Source organism: Cicer arietinum, chromosome 7, assembly GCF_000331145.2.
Source record: "Cicer arietinum cultivar CDC Frontier isolate Library 1 chromosome 7, Cicar.CDCFrontier_v2.0, whole genome shotgun sequence".
In the NCBI taxonomy this organism is placed as follows: Eukaryota; Viridiplantae; Streptophyta; class Magnoliopsida; order Fabales; family Fabaceae; genus Cicer; species Cicer arietinum.
In genome coordinates, this window is record NC_021166.2 from 5,839,633 (window position 1) to 5,860,708 (window position 21,076).

Here is a 21,076-nt window from a genome sequence, read left to right on the forward strand (position 1 = left end):
CTTTTATTTTTCTAATAAAAAAACAAAGCATTAATTTTGACAATTTTGGTCACCTAACATGTTCTTAAGAAAATTCCACAGATAATAATTATATATTAAAAACGTAAAATACATGATTTTTCAAAAAAATTAAAAATATAATTTTAGATATAAAATTTATATGTTTAATACATTAACAAATATACACATATCCTAGTTTCACTTTAAACTTTTAATGGATTGAAACATCCAGAAATACAAAAGAACTCTTGGATATTGCATCAATCAATCAATTACAGGGAAGAAAAAATATTTTCAGCCGAATTTGAGGAAAAACAAGGTAAGGAGAAAACCAATTTCCATGTTGCTACTTGCTAATGCTGGCCACCTCCATAGTATATATGTCATCATTAGAATGTCCTTCCAAGAGAGAATCTCCTATGTGGGCCAATAAATTATTGCCTTGCCAAAAATAAAAAATACGTTTTTCTTCTAGAAATTCTTACGTGCGAGATATATGTAACACGTCACTCTTAGGCCCAACTAATACTAAAAGTATGGCATGTAAAAAATGAAAAGTATAAAAAGGAAATCAAATTTCATGCTTTTAAATTTTATCTCTCTTTATTAAAAAAAAAAAAGTTTTATCTCTCTTTCAAGTTTTCTGAGATTCAATTTTGGAAGTGACCACCTACACATTTGTACCAAGGCAAGAATTTCTCAACATGTTTTTTGTCTTAAAGGTGTTGGGGTCAGGGTCTATAGAGACCCTTTACTATAGTTGTTAAAAAAAAGATTATAAAGACAAAATTAACGACGGAAATTGAGGAATTTTTTTTCCTACGGACTACGGTAGTCACCTAATAATATATTAAAAGAAGCTTATATAGGAATATGTTCAATATATATATCTTCATCAATCATAATTTGGAAACTAGTTAGAGATGAGACTACTATAATAAGAACATGAAGTGCCTCGTTTACACTAAATTCAATGATATTCAATTTGTTACTATTAAAAAGATATTAATTACTTTCTTACAATTTAATTTAAATGTAATTAAGTTCAACTGAAACTCGATAACCCACTTAAGGGTCTTCAATAAACTTAGAGTTTCATCCGTATCCACTAAACACTAAAGTGAAAACTATTTTGTTTTAGCTAAAACAAATGTTCCATTTTAGTCTCTGATGTAAGCTTCGAGTTCAATCCGTTGAGATTGGGATGAAAGCAATACATCGTTAATATTTCTCATTGCAATACTGAATAGGGTGTCTGATTTATTCCTTTTTATAGCTTGGTCATTTATTTTGCTATGTTTGATAATTTAGATCAATACATCAACCATAAAAAAAAAAAATATGAAAAGGAATAACTATTTAGTTTATTCATTTTATTCTTTAATGGCATTCAAACCAACACTCCTATGCACGTTTATCTGTTTTTTTTCCGTTGCACTAAAATATTTATTAGATTTCTTTATTTATTGTTTATTAGATTTTTTTAAAATAAATCTGCCACTGAATATTACTTTATTGCAATGAAAAATTAATTAAAAAAATAAACAAAGGAAAGGACAAAAATGATAGAACGATAACTCAAATGTAGTTTTTAGAAGCTTTTTTAGGAATAGTTTTAATTTAACTTAATTATTCATTCAAATTAAAAAAAGTCAATCGATCAAGTACAATATACATACAAATTCGATAAAATTGAAAATGATAAATATGAAAACAAACTCAGAAAATTGAAATTACAAGTTTGATAAAATTTAAACGACTAAACTTCAAATATACAACGTTGATAACATTGAAATTATTTATTGAATCTGGTTGTATTGAATTAAAATAAATATAAATAAAATAAACACCAATGGAACAAAAAAACTAAACTCACACTTAATTGACATGTAACATAAAACAACAAAGAAAAAGTTAATTTATGTAAAAATTATTTGTTTAGATTAAATTATAAAAAAAATGATGTTGATTTCAAAAAAAAAAAGTCATAAATCTTCTATCTTTTATAATAAAGAAAATGAATAATTTTTAATAGTTAAACAAATTGAAAAGTTAAGATTTTTATATATAAAAAAAAACTACCAATAACAGATCTAAACTAATAATAAAGACAATACACCAATTTGGTGTAGTCTAATTTTTTCATATATAGTAATAATAAAAATAATACACTACTTTGATGTTGTCTTACATATTTACCTTGATATTTTTTTTTTATTTTTTATAAAAAAAATCACTTAATCTATCGTTTAAATATATAACGTTGATAATATTGAAATCATTTATTAAATATAATTATATTAAATATAATATTAAAATAAATATGAATAAAATGAATATTACAATAAAACAGAAAAACTAAACGTCATATTTATTGACATGTAACAGAAAACAAAAAAAAAAGTTAATTTATATAAAAATTTATTGTTTAGACTAAATTATAAAAAAAAACAATGTTGATTTCAAAAAAGAAAAATAAAAAATATTCTATCTTTTATAATAAAGAAAATGAATAATTTTTAGTAGTTAAAGAATTGAAAAGTTAAAATTTTTATAAAAAAAAACTACCAATGACATATCTATACTAATAATAAAGACAATACACCAATTTGGTGTAGTCTAATTTTTTCAAATATAACAATAATAAAAACAATACACTACTTTGATGTTGTCTTACATATTTACATATTTACTTAGATAGTCTTTTTTTTCTTCTTTTTTTTTCTAAAAGAAACCACTTAATCACTAGTTTAAATCATTTTTCTTGCAAAAACACGTTTCAATATTTTATTACTTACATAAGTTTTTTTTTTATAATAAATAAACAAATAAAAATCACTTTATTTTGTATACTTATATTTATTTCATTTATCTCATTTTATTCAAAATAAAAATGACATAATATTTTTTTTTTCACAATCAATTTACGTTGAGCAATAAAAAAGTAGATAAATAATGCCATTTAGAAGTTAGTTATAATAAAATTGATCTCTCTATTTTAAAAATTGACAATTTTTATCCCTCCCTTTGATTTTTTAACTAAAAAATAATCATATAAAATATTTTAAATAACGTGACATATAATATGATGATGTAAAATTATTAATATCCGTGAAATTGGAACAAAATGCCATAAAAACTTATATTTCAACTTTCAAATTTTTTTATATTTTTAATTTAATTAATGACATATAAATAGTTAATACATCTAGATGATTCTATATCACAAAATTGTATGTCACGTTCTTAAAAATATGAAAAGTGATCATTTTTTAGTTAAAAAACTGAAAAAATGACCAAAATTATCGATTTTCAAAATAGAAGATCAATCTCATGAATTGATAATAATAATAAAGGAACCAAAGTTACAATTAAGTCTAAGAAAAAAAGACAAACTATATGAAAATAATGTATTGTCTTTATTATTAGTATAGATATAGATAACTATTTTTATATTCCTTTTGTTCTTTTCGACAGACTTGCTGTTATAGATATTGATATGTATTATACAGTGTACTTAATTAGAGCATATGACTATTTTTAATAGATGAAATTAAAATTTTCAGTTACATGTTGATGATAAGCAGTTGATAACACATCTAAGTAATTATAGTGAAACTGCTTAATCAGACTCCTTGAAACTTTTTACAGGATCCTTTTCCAGAACCAGTGTTTCCTCCACATAAATGTCATTTCTTCAATGGGAATTCCCTTAGTTTCAGGTAGGAACAAATAAACAAATATGGTCATGATGATTATCCAGCCAGCAAAAAACAGGAAGATCCCAAACCTGAATGAACAGAGAAGGGAAAGAAAAGATTGTGCTATTATGAATGTGAACAAAAGATTCACAGCGACTGTGATACTCTGTCCTGCTGATCGAATTTCTAATGGAAATATCTCGCTCGGTACTGTCCACCCCAGTGGGCCCCATGACCATCCAAATGCTACAACAAATACACAAACTGCAACTACAACAAATATCGAATAGCTTTTCGATATTTCTTGGTTCTCTCCAAATTTCATTCCCAAAATTATAGCAACTATAACCTGCTCATGTCAAAAATTAAATTATAATAATATTAATTTAATAAATAATGAGTTTTGTTTATTATAAAATGAATTTTATTAATGAAGATTTCTCTAACCTGACAAATAATCATCTGTATTCCACCACTGATGAGTAAGGGTCTTCTCCCTAATCTATCTACAGTTGCAATAGAAATGAATGTTGAGAAAGCAAGAACTCCTCCGGTCAAAGCTGATGAGTAGAGAGAAGCGTCTCTACCAAATCCCATGCTTTGAAATAGTACTGGAGCATAAAACAGAATTGAATTTATGCCAGTCAGAATCTGAAATGCAGGCATAAAAATAGCCATGATCAACTCTGGTCTGTATCTTTTTTCAAGTATGTTTCTAAAAGGGTGTTTTATGGAATTTGCTATCTCACTTGCATCAACAATATCTTGAAACTCTGCATCGACATGATTTGTTCCTCTGATTTTTTCAAGTACTATTCTTCCTTTTTCCTTATATCCTCTTTCTACTAAACTATTTGGAGTCTCTGGTATCAATATTCCTCCTATAGTCATCATTAGAGCTGGTATTGCAGCAACACCAAGGGACAACCTCCACCCCCATGGTTTAATCTTTTGTGTTCCAAAATTTATCATATTTGCTATAAAAATGCCAAAAGTTGTGGCAACTTGAAACATCATGTTCAGGCCTCCTCGTAGGTGCGTTGGCGCCATTTCTGACAAGTAAAGAGGAATCGCCTTCGAAAGAATCATCACAAGGAGTAAACATGAAATCGCTACTCCATAGCTCTTTCTATATATCAGTGTTACTAGATATCTAGTTAGTTTATATTCTTAAATTTAAAGGTAAGTCTAACGGTATAAACTAACTAGATATCTAATAAATATTTTACTTCCGCTGATTTCACTTGTTTTTTTTAGTCTATCCAAATAGTTTACGTGAACTTAAATTGACATATGTAGTAAATTAAATTTATATAAATTACGTGAAATCAGTTCATATACTTAATTGAAAAAATCAGAGGTGAAACTACTGTATATGTTTTTCATAAAAATTTGCATTAGCAGAAGAATTATAGAAAAAATGGCAGTACCTGATCTCCAAAACCAATGCCAACACCAAGCATAATTCGACCGATGATAAGCATTGCAAGATTAGCAGCTGCGGCATTTAGAATTGATCCAATGAGAAAGCTGATTCCACCAGCTATGATACTTGTCTTCCGTCCATACTTCCTTGTAACTGGAGATGCAATCAAGGATGCAACTAAACCAGCAATGTATAAAACAGAGGTAAATGCTGCAAGGACTTGATTGTTATACTTGCAGTAGCTGTTTTCATGTGCGTGCATTTTTTGTTTGTACACCGACGGGAAAAATTTAATAAGAAACTCATCCATAGAAGTAACTCCTCCTGTTAACCATGGCACATGCATCAATTATCCAATAAATGGATGTAACAGATATGCTTATTATTATTAATCTCGATAGAAAACGTGGAAATAAATTCTATATTGAAAGAATGAGAAAAGGATATAAATTAATCCAAAAGGAATACATGATATAGTTTATATATAGAGTTAGTGAAGATTTAACACACTAATCACCTCAAAATACCCTCTAACTAAATTTTACATTCAACTATGTTATATATATTATTCAATTATATAAACAACTACTTAGTTAGATATCTCATAAACAAAAAAATGATTTTTGTGTTTCATTATTCTTATTATGAATAAAAACTAATATTGATAAAATATGAAATGTCAATTAAGATTAAAAAGAATAACATTGTGTCTAACCATCCAATATATAATTTTGTATTGTTGTTTTAGATAAAAGCATAAATGTCAATGAGGCTTAAAAAGAATAAATTTTGCTAAATTTTTTTATGGACATAAACTAGAAGAACAATTAAAGCTAAAGAAATAATGAATTTTGTAGAACGCAAGAGCTAAAAGAAAAAAATGAATTTTTTAAAATATCAATTAAGTTAATTATAAAGAAAGAAGAAATATATCAACAAATATTTTGTAATCTTGATCATAGAATCCAATCAATAATTTCACATTGTCCAATTTCATATATTTACTATTTTGTTTCTACTAAATTTTGATGTGTAGATTGAAGATTCACTTGAAATAATATCTTGCATATTCAAATTAAGAGGTCGATGATCGTACTTTTTCTATAATAGCAAATTGTATCCCCTTACCTAGCTAGAGTAACTAATTAATCGATTTAATTAAATAACTAACATATTTGAGAAACTAATTAACTTTTATATCTAATACTTATTTACATATTCTTGTGAGAAAAATGCTAAATATGAATCTTCATAAAAATAAAAAGCAATTATTGACATAGATAGAAGAACCTAAAAGAGAGGGGTCGAAACTATAAAATTTGGATTCCGAGAAATGAAATATTGTAGAACCTGAAATTCCAACATCATAGCCGAAGAGAGACCCGCCAGTGGCAGCAACAATGCAAGCGATGATGACATGAACTGTGACTCTCCCATTGTATTGCTCTGCCCTCATTTTAGACACAACCTCCATTTCCTGAATTCCTATCCTTCCTCAGACACAGAGCACACTTTGTTTTGTCAATATGTGGATGCTTAGATGAGTGGTGGAAGTGATAATACAGAAACATAAATTGGTGGATAAATTTATGTGTCATTTGGATTTAGCAGAAAAGTAGTTAGCGTGTGCTTACATAGTTGTTGAATTATTGTTTGTTTGGTAATGGTAACTTTGTCCCTTCCCCATGAATATTTTCTATTAAAATCACGAGTTTGTGTGAAAAGTCAATAACTATAATAAGATGGTTATGGACAATTTTGTGATAAGAGAAAAATATTAAATGGATACCTATTCCTAAATAAAATAATCTTGAAAATCTATTGCCACTTTTTATTAGACTTCTTTTTTAATTTTCAAAAGCATCGGTTATTTTTTATTAACGGTAGCAATAAATCTGTGTTATTCTGTGAATGACGCGCCATAGTTATTTTATTGCCCCCATTTAGATTTTAAACAAATATTTTAATTTATATATTATTTATAAATATTTATCTCATTTTTTTTTTTATATTTATAAAGGTCAAATATTTTTTTCTTGTTTTTATATGTGCTATTGAGAAATATTTGTCTAATTTTTTTAATACTCTTATTTTTCAATGACAAAAGTTTACTCTATGTTTTTTTTTAATTATTTGTGATAAATATTTATCTCATATTTTTTATGTATAAATGATAAATATTTGTTTTTATAAATTTTTATATTTATCAATGACAAATATTTATTATGTATTTTTTTATGCATCAGTTATAAATGTATATCTTTTATTTTATTTTTATCAATGCCAAATACGTATCTCATATTTTTTTTAATATTTATTAATTAATGACAAATTTTTTTATATTTTTATATATGAGTAACAAATATTTGTGTTGTAATTTTTTATATTTATTATTAATAAATATTTGTCGCGTCTTTTTTTATACATCAATTAAAACTATATATGTAACATTTTTTTACTTACAAAGTGATTCTATGAATTAAATTTCAATGACTCTGCTAAAACTTTAATATTAGATAACTAACAATCATATCATTTTGCATTGAAATTATAAATCTCTATTTGAATAATTATATTGTTATCTCATTAATAAATTTATTAGTAATTTCTTTTAAAGATTAATTATTTAAATGACAATTATGTTTAATGTGTAGCTTTATTTTTGCAGATATATATATGTTTCTACTGCATTTTTTTTGTAGGTTTCTGTTTTTCTAATTGCTGCTTTTTTTTGTTGCACCTTTTTTTAATCACTGTTTTTTTAACATGCAGTTTTTATTTATTAATTCCAGTGTTTTTCTTGTTGCAAACTTTGCATTGTTAAGTGTCAATTACTTGCATCCCCTCGTTAACTATTCAACAATAAAATTAATTAAGACAATAAAGTAAGTTTGTTAATGTTAAATTTTTTCATATTAATAGTTGACATTATTAATTCAATTACATTTTTTTTTGTAATTTATATATATTTTTAATCAAAATAAATAAATATTATATTTCATTTTTTTCTTGAATAAGCATATAATTTATGAAAAAGTAGTTATAATTAAAGTATAACGGTTTAAAATGATCTCATTTTATAAACAATAATTTTTTTTTCATACTTAGTGTCTTCGAACTAATCCCTTTATTAATTGTATTAGTTTATCTTGTTTTTATTTTATAATATAACATGTTCAACGATGAGTAAAAAATATAGATTTAATTCATATAACTGTAAAGAAAAAAAGTTTTTATATTTCAATCAATTATAACAATTAGACATTAAATATATTTGATTTTGTCTTAACTGATTCTAAAATTATGCTAATGAATGATTATTATATTTTGATAGTGTAATATTTTTAATATTAAAAGTGCATGACGGTTAAACTAAAAAAATATTCATTCATGGTAGTTTAGATTTTTTAACAATAATTTAGATAATAATATATTTTTAATTAATATGTTTGTCTTATAATATACTCTTATTTTTGTTAGCCCACTTTCATTTAAAATATTTGATTTTCAAGACGCGCCCCCAACAACAAAGGAAATTTGGATTTATTTGGGGAAAAATACAATTGTCTTTTAAATTTAAAATTAATGGTCGTTTGAACTGCAGTTATTTGACATTTCTTTATTTAAATTTAAAATTAATATTTTCTTTGATATTAACTTGATTTTAAATTGAACTATTTTTTAACATCAAACATTAAATAAAGAATTTAAAAGTTAATATAATAATCATTCAAATACTATATTTTTTATATTATAATTTATTTTATATGTAGAATATTTTAAATTGAATAGTGTATGAAATTGTAATTTTTTTCTCAAAATTATTTTTATATATTTTTTCTCCTGATCACTGTAATTGAGATCTTTGACTCCCTAGTAGGGGTCTCAAAGTATTCCTCAATCGGCAACGGAATATTTAATTTTTCTAAGGCCGAACTACCTTTCAATGAGTGATTCTAGAAATTAAATAAATACTTAATTGAATTGAATAAATATTTAATCATATAAAATTGTTGTATTTTATTTTAAATTTTTATAATTTTTTTTTACACTTTTTAATTCCTCAAAAAGTTCTCATTAAACAATTTTAACCTTTGTTAGAAAGTCAATGTGATTTGACTAACACAATGTGATATGTCACTGCCACGTGCCACGTGAATTATTTTAATTGAGTTGGCACCTTAAATTCTTGTTCCTCCATTTCTTTCACGGCACATCACCGCTGTATTATGCTCAAGCCAACGATAGAATGATTGACTAGCGTGATAAAAAATTAATTACTTCAAGTGTTAGCTTAGCTCATGGAGTAGAAGTTTGAGGAATACTCTCTAGTTACGAACAAAGGTTGTATTATTAAGGCGCTGGTTATAAAGGTTGATATTCATCATAGCTTCTCAAAACCATATAAATATCTCTTGGGGTTGGATCTTGGTGGATTTGAATTGAAATCCACAGGTATGCACTGTGCAATAAGGCATTGGAAGTTTATTTTGATAACTATTTTATTCTATTAGCTTCTAACAAAGTTGAGTTTTTCCCTTTAGTTATCAATCTTTCTATCAAACTGATTTTACATGGCTAAATTATAATTTATTTCTTCAAATAATTCAAAAAAACTCAACATATTAATCAAACCTATCTGTTTTCATTTTCTTTCTTTTTCTTTTCCCCCTTCTACGTAGAATTTCCCAAGAGAGCTTTTCCAAAATGAACCCAAAATGGGCAATTATAAAAATGTGCAAATATAATTTTTAATAAAAACTAATATTATAGATAAGAAATATCTATCACCGTTTAACAGTGTAATAATCTCAGTTGAGAATCTATTGAACAAACAAACCGGTTCTTCCTTTTCAACCAAATTTTCTCCATACACAAGAGCTACGAATCAAAACCTTAACAGCTTGCTTAAAGTATATGAATTCCTTACCACTTTTTATTGTACAGGATAACTAATTGTATTGTATGAATAAAACGAAAATATAACTTGTGCATGGCACATTGGCGTGTCATGAAGACTTGAATTGCATCGACTAACTTCAACATCCAAATTACATTATAAACTTCAGAATACCAACTTATCATGAAATGCAGTGATATTATATCTAATAATGAAATACAGTAAGCAAAACTGGATACAATTATTTTCCTATAAAATTTTCTATGCCCCTAATAAAATAAACTGAAATAAAGTAACACATAGTATAGATCGAACATTTCCAAGTGTCATTTTGATGAAACAGTATTCTTTAGAGCTTAAGTCCTCAATCCAACTTGACTGAAGAAAACAAGTAATACACAAACCAGAATGAAGAGAGGAATCCAACTGTGCCTGTAACCAACATGATTGCAAGAACCATGAAGAGTGAATATCCCAAGTAAAGTGTTGCAGAAACAGGTCCACTCAGATTCTTGAGATCAAATACGAGATAGTTTATGGAATACAAAAAGATGTACAATGCAACAGAACCAGAAGCAAAGAATGATTTCCACCACCATCTCCAATCTTCCACACATAGGTGCATGTATGTTAGAACTAGAGATACCTCGGCACATACCACCACAAGAAGAATCAAAACGATGAATAGAAACCCGAAAACGTAGTAAACACGACCCATCCAAATGCTGGACATAATAAAGAAGAGCTCAATGAAAAGGGTACCAAAGGGAAGAGTACCGGCACCTAGAACTAAAAGCCATGATGGGTACCGCTGCTGTGGAATTTCTCGAGGAATTTGGTTGGTTCTAACAGGATACTCGAGGTGAGGTGCTTTTGCTCCGAAGTAGCCACCAACGAGTGTGAGTGGGACAGAAATGCAGAACCAAAGCAAAAGTAGTATAACAAAGAGTGAAAATGGAATGGCTCCTGTACTATGGCTTCCCCACAATAGGAAGTTCAAGAATGTGAGGATCAAAAAGGCGATACCGGGGAAGAAACAAGCAGCTTTCCATGCAACTGAAACCCAACCCTTTTGATCGCCGCTCCCGATTGTCCTCCATAGTCGAACTGCAACATAACCAGCAGCAATACCAAGTATCAAGTAGAAAAACAGCATACCTGTGATGAGTGTTCCGCGAGAGGCCGGTGACATGAATCCGAGTGCAGCAAACAATATTGTTACAACAGCCATTCCTAGAATCTGAACTCCATCCCCAACCATTATACACAACAAAGATGGATTCGACGGAGCACGGAAAACATCCCCCACAACAAGCTTCCAACCAGATAACTCCTCGTTCATCTGTGCTTGAGCCTCCTTATCAAGCTCCTCGTAACGAGTCAGATCCCTCCTAACAGTTCTTAGGAAGATAACAAGAACAATACCAGCAAGAAAAGTGATCACCATTAACGAATTGAGGATCGAGAACCAATGAACTTTGGCTCCCTCCATCTTCAAGTAAGCATCCCATCTAGATGGCCACTTGATATCACTCTCCTCAAAGGTAACCTCATAGGTAAACACAACCGGCTGGCCTTCTTTAATAGGCATTGTCACAGTCGACGGATCGCATTTAATAGGAGACGGGTATTTCTCATACATTTTCGAGTTTTTAACAGAATTAGCATTATGCATAATATTACATGGTATAACCTCAAACCCAACAACCATGTACCCAGGTTTATCAGATCGCTCCTTAACAGGTGGGATCATCTCGGCCGCATCACCGGTTCCCATAACACGAGCCACATTGGTCTCCTCATATTTATGGACAAGAACATTAAACCTAAGATGGTTAAACAAATAATACACATCCTCAATCTTGATACCAACAGGGTAACCAGTCCATCTAAGAAAGTACTCATCTTTCTTTGTAAATCTAATTGCAGGTAAATTATCAAGTATAAGATTAACTTGATACATCTCATCAATCCTCTTCTTCAAGATCTTGAACTGATCTTGTGACAACTTATCAACTTGACACAAAAACACCTCAGTCTCATTGGTAAACATTTTAAACCTATAAGGCGAATTCTCGATTCGATCCCCCATGAGAAGCTCGCCGAGATTCTCGGCACTGTCCTTAACACCACCTTGAGGCTTACAAAAGGGTAAACTATAATAACTAAAGGGCATTTCAGTATCAATTGAAGTAATAGAATTCACCTTCACCGATAACTCATCACCAATCTGATAATTGTGAGGGTAACTACCCGGAAGGTAAAACCCAAACCCTAATTGAAATAGCAAACAGAAAGCCAATACCCATGAACTGAATTTGTGAAAAGAGTCCATTTTTGGAATTATTTGAATCAGATCTGAAAGACCCAGATAAGGAAAATGTAAAACAAATTGAAATGAACAAGCTTTAATCTAACTAGTTTATCTATCAGTTTAATAAGAAATAATGCAAAAAATGGAAGCTTAAAATGGGAATGAAGAAGTAATGCAAATATGATGTGAATTGAAGTTACCTTAGATCTGAGTGGGAATTGAGATTGTTGAGGGCATAAGATAAAGCGAGATCTTGGAGCAATGTGAATGTGAATTTAATAAAAGGAATGGAAAACAAACGCGAAACGATGTCGTGCAGGCAGCGAGAGAAAACGTTCAAGCTGGGGACTGCACATTCATTTGCTTGCTCTACTTTCTGTTTCGTTTTATCGTGAGATTCAGGTGTGTTCTTTTTCTTAAATGACTATAGTAACCTTTCTTATATACAAATTTACCTTTATGCTATTATACATTCACTTAATCTCGAACGAAAAATATAAGACTTAATTTAATCTTATGACATCTTCCTTGATTTCTATATTCCTCAAGTTTATTACTTTTGGTTTCTATAATCCTCTCCAATAAGTTATCAAAATCTGCGATTGAAATCTATGTTGCTTATAGTTTGTTTCATTATGTGATTATTTTCTTTGTTGCAGATCTTGGCAAATATAGGAATTGAAATCTCATAAAGTTTTTCATATACTGGCTTTTATGTAACAAATACGTATCAGGTGATTTATAGGTTTTTTAGGATGAATTGTGTTAAATCTACTTTAATAGAGATTCGCATGTTCTTAAAGAAAAAGATATAATTTAAGATTTAAATCAAATATAAAAATTAAATTATTTATTTTTAATTATTATTAAAAATCGTATTGTTTCTTATTTTGAGGATATTATAGAGGCCAAATAGATTACTCAAACTCTTATGTTACTCATTAAGATCAATACTTTAAGACTCCAGTGGCTTGGCTTGTATTAATGTCACCTAAATACATTTAGCTGTTTGATGTTAGCTGTTTGATGTGCATCGAGACATAAGATATGTAAAGCTGGATAAAATAAGATAGGATAGTGATATTATAAACATTATCATATACTATATTTGTCACTAATAATTAATAGGATAGCATTTTATTTTGTCAAATTTGATACACATCTCATCAATATAATATATATTATATTCAAATAACAAAATTACTACTATGAATAATTAATTTTAAAAAAATTAACTTATTATATTTTAAATATTATAAATTAATAAAAAATACTAAAAAATTAAATAAGCAATGAAATAATATTATATTTAGAACTATCTATTGACACTCTTTAAAACTATCTATTGAGTACTTAATTCTATTTTATTTGTTAAAATATAAATAAAGATATGATATATATTATATGAAAATGATAGAAATACCCTTGTAACTAAATTATATTTATTTTAAAAAGACAAAACTATATATTTATTAAATTATATAAAAAGAAAAATCCATGATTGTGATAAAATCATAAATATTTTTTAAAATTAATTATTAATATTTTATTTTTAAATTTAAGATCAAATTCTATTAATTATTTTTATTTTAGATTATATTTTATAAATTATTTTTATATTTATATTTTATAAAGATAATTGAGTACATTATTGTACTTATCATATCATGTTAGTTTTCAACTCAGTTCATATTTAGGATATAAATTTCAATTAATGAGACACGATATGATATAGCTATAAATTAGCTTATCATATCATGTTGGTACCTTAAACACTATAGTCGGACATGACATAATAACTTATTGTTATTATGTCTCTTATATTGTCTTTCAAAGAGACCCTTAAAAAAGTTGGTATATCATTCTCTTGTTTAAGTTTATATTATCTACTTTTTTGTCAAACTGACCCTTATAAAAATTAGTATTACATTCCCTTCTTTAAGTTTATATTATCTACCTCTCTCCAACTTAAGTTGCGGCAAATCCTTCTTCCCTCTATATCTGTTTCTTCTTCGTTATAGAGAGACATAATTTTGAGGTATTTTGGGACCTTAAATCACCCATATACATTGTTTTTATTCTATAATTTTAATTAAATAAGTCATTTTTACATAAATATTTTTTTTTGGTGTTTTTTCATTATTTCATCGTCCAAATGCAACGTTATTTCGTTTACAATTTTGGTGCGGTGTTGTTTGATTTTTTCGGTTTGTCCCAGTATTCATTTTGTTTAAATTGATATATTAACTTTAATCTCATTTAGATATATTCAATCAATTACTTTAACATTATTAACATAACAGATCCATAAACATAAGTATTTCAGATTTTTATTTTTGACAAAAAATTGTACACATTTTACTATTCTATTCTATTAACATGAGTGTTATAATTTATTCACATATTCATATTTTTTCAATTTTAATAAGTTTATATTTATGTAGTTTTGGAACAATGTATTTTATTAATTTGGATGAATGAATATTAATTTGGATGAATGAATATTTTTTTTAAATAAAAATAGTTGTATTCTCCTTTCTCCAGCACAAATTATAACTTTACGGATAGTACAAAACAACTGTGATTGAAGTTATAGAAGAACAGGTTTGAAATTGTGATTTTGAATATCCCTTTATTTTTATATATGTGTCTTTGAATTGACACTGACGTAAAGGGTTAGTATTTGAAACTTCAGCATCAAGCCAGGTGAGGTGAACTCTAGATCTAATGGAAGAATACCTGAACATGGAAATTGTTTGGCAAAAAAATAACATCTTTGGTAAACGTGACACTCTTTAAAATTTTAGCGTTAAATACATTTTTTATAAAAATTTCACTATTTTATTTTTAGTTTGTATAAAAAAATTCATCAATTTTTAAAATTTAATTTTAATATAATTATTATATATCTTTTAAATTTTCAAATAATTTTTTTGGTAATATTTAAAACATGTTTAACAACCAACTTGCAAAAATTTTAAAAATTTCAACTAACAATAAATTAAATATAAATTTTAAAGTATTTGATGTTTAAAAATTCATTTTAATCGCTTGTTAAAAAAAAGTTAATTTTTATAAAAAAATTTCTTATGATGCCTCAAATATTAGTGTAAAAAATCATTTAAAAATTCTAAGGATAGATAATAATTAGATTATGATCAAGACTAAAAATAAAAATAAAAAATTTTATAGAACTAAAAAATTAATGAAATTTTCATAAAAGTTAAAAACAAAATTGTGAGATTTTATAAAGACTCTAAATTGTCGAGAAATTTTTTATAATGTTGTAAATAGGTGATTATATCTATACCTGGTTGCATAATAATCTCATACAGCAAGCAACCATACACAATGTCATCTGGTTCAATTGCCTTCGAAAACGACTATTAAACAGCTGAATGCTGCCATTTTGCAAATGAAGTTTTCCTTCTCGCTAAAATTGAAACAATTCGTCCAAAAAACAGGAAAGGTTTAAACTGAAATCTAAAAGGTATAAATGGTCCCTGTGATGACGAGAGATTAACCAAAAACATTAGATTAAATGTTTGTAAGTGAAAGGGTACAATGACAACATTTTCTTGGTGCCGTATAGCTTTCATGATTTGAGAACAGACGTGGTAGTACTAACTCACATTTTCCTCAATATTAAAGAAATGTTAATCATATTATGTTTTTATTCACTTCAAAAAAAGGAAAACCATTCTCCATTTGCATCGCCTTAGAGAGATTAAACTATTAAACTCCGCGTGTTTCCATAATAGTTGGTCAAAATCAATGCAAAATGTATCTTGATAAAATCTTAACATAACTACATGTCCCCCATAGAAGTAGGACCCAGTTTTTTTTTCTTTCCATAACTAAAAGACTACAGGTAAAAAAACTGTAAAATTTAACATTGTTTTTTAGAGACAGTCATGTTACGTTTAACTACAACGTAGAATCATAACATTTTATGGTAATGATAATACACAATTAGAACGGAAGACACAAAAGACATGATAGTGCTCATTTGGTTCAGCGGGATTAGCAAAATCAAAGGAGCTCACGTGACTTTGCAAATACTAAGTAGCTTTTTTCACCGTAATTTTACCAATTTTACTGTGGAACCAAACATACTCTAAATTAACTTTTGGCGCCAAGTCCTCGTGACTTTGGTAACCTAACAGCACCCAATGGAGCAGTAATACCTTGTGAATCTCTACCTAATCCCGCACCTTCAACAAATCCCATCTTTGCCATCATCTTAGATCCAAATCCTTTTGTGTGCTTTTCAAAAGCACCAATACTTGAAGATGAAGAACCTTTTGTATGCTTTTCAAAAGAAGCAAAACTCGAAGACCCTTTTGTATGCTTTTCAAAAGAAACAAAACTTGAAGAGCCTTTTGTATGCTTGCCAATACTTGAAGAGCCTTTGGTATGCTTTTCAGAAGTACCGATACCAGAAGGATTGTCCCTAGTTGGCTCATCAAGGTTGCTAGAGAATTCCACACCCAAACCAAGTGATTTGGGCCTTTTGATAACCTCAATGGGTTGTGCCATACCTTGACCATTTTTCCCCAATCCTCCTCCTTCAGTGTATCCCATTTTAGCCATCATTTTTGAACCAAAACCGGTAGTGTGTACCTCAAAAGAACCTATATTAGCAGAGCTGGTGTCACCCTTCTTATGAGCACTATCAGTTTCTTCAGAATCAACAGCTATAACCTTCACGGTTTCTGGGTGGATTGTACCACTTGATACAAACGACACTGGCTGATCAGCATATGAACTCTTTTGTCCACTCCCTGTCTTGTCCTTCACTTTACTGCTGCGTCTGCTGGCTGAGCTCTTCGATGTCTTGCTCTGGGCAGATTGAAGTTCTTGTAGTCTAAAGTCATTCCTTATAGCATTTTTCTTTCTCAGTCTTCTGTCTCCACTCACTGACTTCTTGTTCATATAATCCGTGACAGAAAAATCAGCTTTCTCCTCATCAGCTCCTAACAACTGAAGTAATGAAGAAGTCATAAAAAAGTCAGTCTAAACTATGAAAACTTACTGTACAGATGATTCAAAATTTGTAAATACCATATCTGTGATATAACAATTAAAAAACCTCTAGTTTCGAATAAATATCCAATTATCAAATGATCAAAAGCATCAATTGCATTGGGGTGGAAGAGTGGGGAAATGGGTGGAGGTTGGGCCACTCTATCTCAAGGGGAGGGATGAAATCGGGAGGAAGAGCATAAAGGCTAAGCAGTGTTTAAAAAAATGCATGTCAAGATCTAATCAGTCATGCCACAGAACCTTTTCCAGGCGCTGTCTACCACTTGAAGATGGCATTGATGTAAATTGTGTCCGCATCACTGTCACAAATCTGAAACCACAAATCCAGACTAGTTATTAAATTTGCAACTGTAGACACTAACACTCAATTTTTTGAATATGGAAATCATCATCACCTTCTTTTCCCAGAACTTTGGCTGCTACTCCGCAACTGATAAACTGCTGCCAATCTTTGTACCTACAATCATTGTGAACTGAGATCATTACAAGGCCAACACAGTTAGGAACACGTTGACACCAGTGCATTACAAATTATATAGATGAATATCATATGTCACTCACTAATGCGACGTACCAAAATCACTTACAACAGCAACTAAATTACGGAATAGAACTTTAGTGTAGAAGTTTTAATCTCACAATCAATTTTATCAAAATTTGAATTGGCTCAAAATTATGATGTTGGGTTGGAAACAACCAGAAGGTAGAATTAGAAATATAAATTCAATTATAATTTTATAATGTAAGATCTTCAATTCCAAAATTATATCAATTATAAATCCAATCCAGGAACAAAATTTTAATATACTACAACTGAACATTTAAAATATAAATTATTACTATAAAATTAAATAATAATAGTTTCCGTTTCTTATGATATTGATGAACTTAATAAATGAGTCTTACTACTACAAAAGGTTACTACTATATTATTTTTGTAATCAATAGTTTCAAAGAATAACTTTAAAATAACTATACATGATACATCTTTCACAAAATAAAACAGAAGCTGGTATTCATTCGGAATATCAATACTTTTAAGCCATACTATTTAGGACGCTTGTGAGAGAGACCAGCATACAGACAGAAAGGACTATACCTGTGAGCAGTCCCGAGAATGCATAGGCTGGAAAGAGAACATGTCCACTTGCTCCATAACAATCTGTTCTAATTTCTAGAATACCCCCCCAAAAAAAAAATGGGTTAGAAACGCAAACAAAGTCAAGCATAGGAACTTCAAAGAAAAGTTACACTCAACAAAGAAATATGTGATTTAGTATAAAGCAAAAAAGCAATAGATCACAAATACTACGAGGACCAAAAATTGTCAGTTTGAGATGCACAAAAAGTAAAAGGTACTCGTTCTAATCGTAGTGGATAAGAGGGATTGGAGCATGGTTTCTGCAAAATTGCCCATTCTTCTGTATGCTTCCAATATAGATAACAGAAACACCTTCGTAATTCTTTTTGTCCGTTGCATTAACACAAAGTACAAAACTTAAAAGCTTAATCAACCCTGAATGTTGGTAGTTTCTGACTTTATCTATAACACAGTGACAAGTATCACAAAAATATAAAGTGAATTTAAATGCTCAAACAATATCTCTTTTTGCAATTCTTCCTTTTGATGGTAATGCAACACAGACAAACAGTTGCCTGCCATAAACATATGTTCCCATGTCTCACACTCCAAGAGTCACCAGAGATATAAACCAACACATAAATCAATGACTTACAATAGCATTATCTTAACACACAACTTTCTAACCATAATTACGAGACCTTCCATCCAGTCATAGAACTTATACATGATTAAAAGGAAAATTACAGGTGTGATGCTTATGTAAAGGATCACCAGATGTTCGTGAAAAGCTTGTTATCTAAACATCATATATCATACATAAACAGTCAAGTTTGTAGCAAAAACTTTCCACCCAAAGTGAGGTAGTTGAGTAATTTTATTTGAAAATTACAAATATCTAATAATAATAATAAAACTATACTACATATTGGCATTATTAGGCATGGAATCCCATTTTGAAAATCTGTAGATGACTGAGATAGAGTAAAATGACCAAAACTAACCAAACAATAAACTAAACAATTATGTAACAATTTATTTACATGACTGAATATATAAAAATATATTATTTTACCAGTGTGCTGAACAACAGTTTGATACAATAAGTTAGAACTGAATCTCATTGATCTACACATATATTGAATACAAATAAGTATGCGAGAAAGATAAAGGGAAGGAAAGTGTAAACAAAAGAAAACTGAGTTAGAAATAGTATGGCCGCAAACCAGAAATAACTATAATTGGTGATGAAATCCATACCGAATTAATTTTCTCGAGATCAATGCCGCGGTGAAGCATTCTCTCTCTACGCTTGACAGCAATCCTTTCTTTACGGAGTTTCTTTTTTTCACCTGTACAGAATCTGTGTTAGTAAAATGGATTGCTGGAACTGGGATTCCCTCGTGTGTGTGAGCACCCACAGGGGTGTTTTTTCAATATCTATAACACAATAGCTAGAAGTTCGACCATTTCAAGTTGAAATTTCATGGATGTGAAAATTCCTATGATCTTGTAACTTCTTTGCATAACATTTTCTTAAAAAATAGTGTGCAATTTGATATAGTATTTGGGGAATTCGAAGCTCAGGCATCAAGTCAAAAGATGAATGCATAAACAAATTGAACATACAACTGTTTTCCAACCAGTTGTTTTCCCAGCCCCACAATTTCAACCATCCAGCCAAAATAAACAAGGGATTTAAAAGTTCAGGTAATTAACGATATTAATGAAAGGAGATTTGTGACAACATAGTCCTTTTGACTGAAAAACTCAATGCTTTTGAGGTTCAAAAAGTAGAATGTAAATTCAATGAGCCAAAAAGATTTGCTTAAATTTAAAGCATCGAACTAAGGGAATAACACTGGATCTTTGACATCGATGGATGCAGAATTGTCGTACCATGAATTCTTTTTGAGGCTTTACTCTTCTCAGCATGTGAAGGCCAAGAATGAGGACACCGAGAAACATGCTTCTTTCTAGCAGAAATGGTTCTTGGATCCTTTTCTAGCATTAGGTCATCCAGAGTAAAAGGTATGGACTTTACAGATCGTTTCCTCCATGGTTGGGCTTTCTTCATGCCATATTCCCTGGATGCGTCTTGAAGGGAAATTCCACCCAACTTTTCCAAAGCCTCGCCATAGCTACCGCTAGAAGAACTGTCATCATCTGACTCATCCAAAACAGGGTCTAGCAACCATTTTGCATCAATGATGTTTTCACTACCACCAACTCCTTCCAGGTAATCTTCTGCAACCTCATCATCAATGTCTGAATCACTGTCATATGTATCTTCGGAATCACTGCTTTCAGATGATCCAAGAACTTCTGCCTCAGAAGGACAAGAGCCGTCCTCATCATATGACTCTTCATTGCCATCTTCATCACTTTTGTTATCTGAGATGTCCTCGGTGTATAGCTTAAGCCCTCCAATAGAAAGAAACCCTGAATTTCTCCCAGAAGGAACCTTTGATGGCGAGTCTTCTTCCATCTGATTGCTACAGTCGATAGCCTCATCAGAACCAACATCCTTTTCAAAGGACGATGAATTTAAAACTGAGGTTGATTGTAACATCTGTTCAGATGATGTGCCAATGCCACTTGGAGTTTT

General features: G+C 29.2%; 3 protein-coding genes across 5 annotated transcripts in view; all 3 read right to left on the reverse strand.

The window, feature by feature from the left end:
• Positions 1-3,400: 3,400 nt before the first annotated feature.
• Positions 3,401-6,805, reverse strand: LOC101504310 (sugar transport protein 7-like). Of its 3 annotated transcripts, XM_012718019.3 has the most exons (5): positions 6,478-6,805; positions 5,132-5,451; positions 4,451-4,775; positions 4,149-4,312; positions 3,401-4,050 (listed from the first exon to the last, which is right to left on the reverse strand). In XM_012718019.3, the coding sequence occupies exons 1-5, from the start codon at positions 6,599-6,601 to the stop codon at positions 3,646-3,648; spliced, it is 1,338 nt and encodes a 445-aa protein (XP_012573473.1). In that variant the 5' UTR covers positions 6,602-6,805; the 3' UTR covers positions 3,401-3,645. The 3 variants fall into 3 exon arrangements, with proteins under 3 accessions (XP_012573473.1, XP_004508393.1, XP_004508394.1); XM_004508336.4 differs by having other exon boundaries at positions 4,149-4,775; XM_004508337.4 differs by lacking the exon at positions 4,451-4,775 and having other exon boundaries at positions 4,149-4,352; positions 6,478-6,804.
• Positions 6,806-10,110: 3,305 nt separating this feature from the next.
• Positions 10,111-12,987, reverse strand: LOC101504856 (transmembrane 9 superfamily member 11). Its single transcript, XM_004508338.4, has 2 exons — positions 12,542-12,987; positions 10,111-12,385 (listed from the first exon to the last, which is right to left on the reverse strand). The coding sequence occupies exon 2, from the start codon at positions 12,360-12,362 to the stop codon at positions 10,392-10,394; it is 1,971 nt and encodes a 656-aa protein (XP_004508395.1). The 5' UTR covers positions 12,363-12,385; positions 12,542-12,987; the 3' UTR covers positions 10,111-10,391.
• Positions 12,988-16,112: 3,125 nt separating this feature from the next.
• LOC101505169 (uncharacterized) overlaps positions 16,113-21,076 on the reverse strand; it is a 6,843-nt gene continuing 1,879 nt past the window's right edge. The window contains exons 4-9 of the mRNA XM_073363333.1: positions 20,368-21,076; positions 19,729-19,820; positions 18,487-18,561; positions 17,783-17,844; positions 17,628-17,697; positions 16,113-17,324 (exon numbers count right to left, since the gene is read on the reverse strand). The exon at positions 20,368-21,076 is cut by the window's right edge and continues 6 nt beyond it. Of these exons, the coding sequence (XP_073219434.1) occupies positions 16,464-17,324; positions 17,628-17,697; positions 17,783-17,844; positions 18,487-18,561; positions 19,729-19,820; positions 20,368-21,076 (1,869 nt within the window). The 3' untranslated portion in view covers positions 16,113-16,463. The remainder of the gene's footprint in view (positions 17,325-17,627; positions 17,698-17,782; positions 17,845-18,486; positions 18,562-19,728; positions 19,821-20,367) is intronic.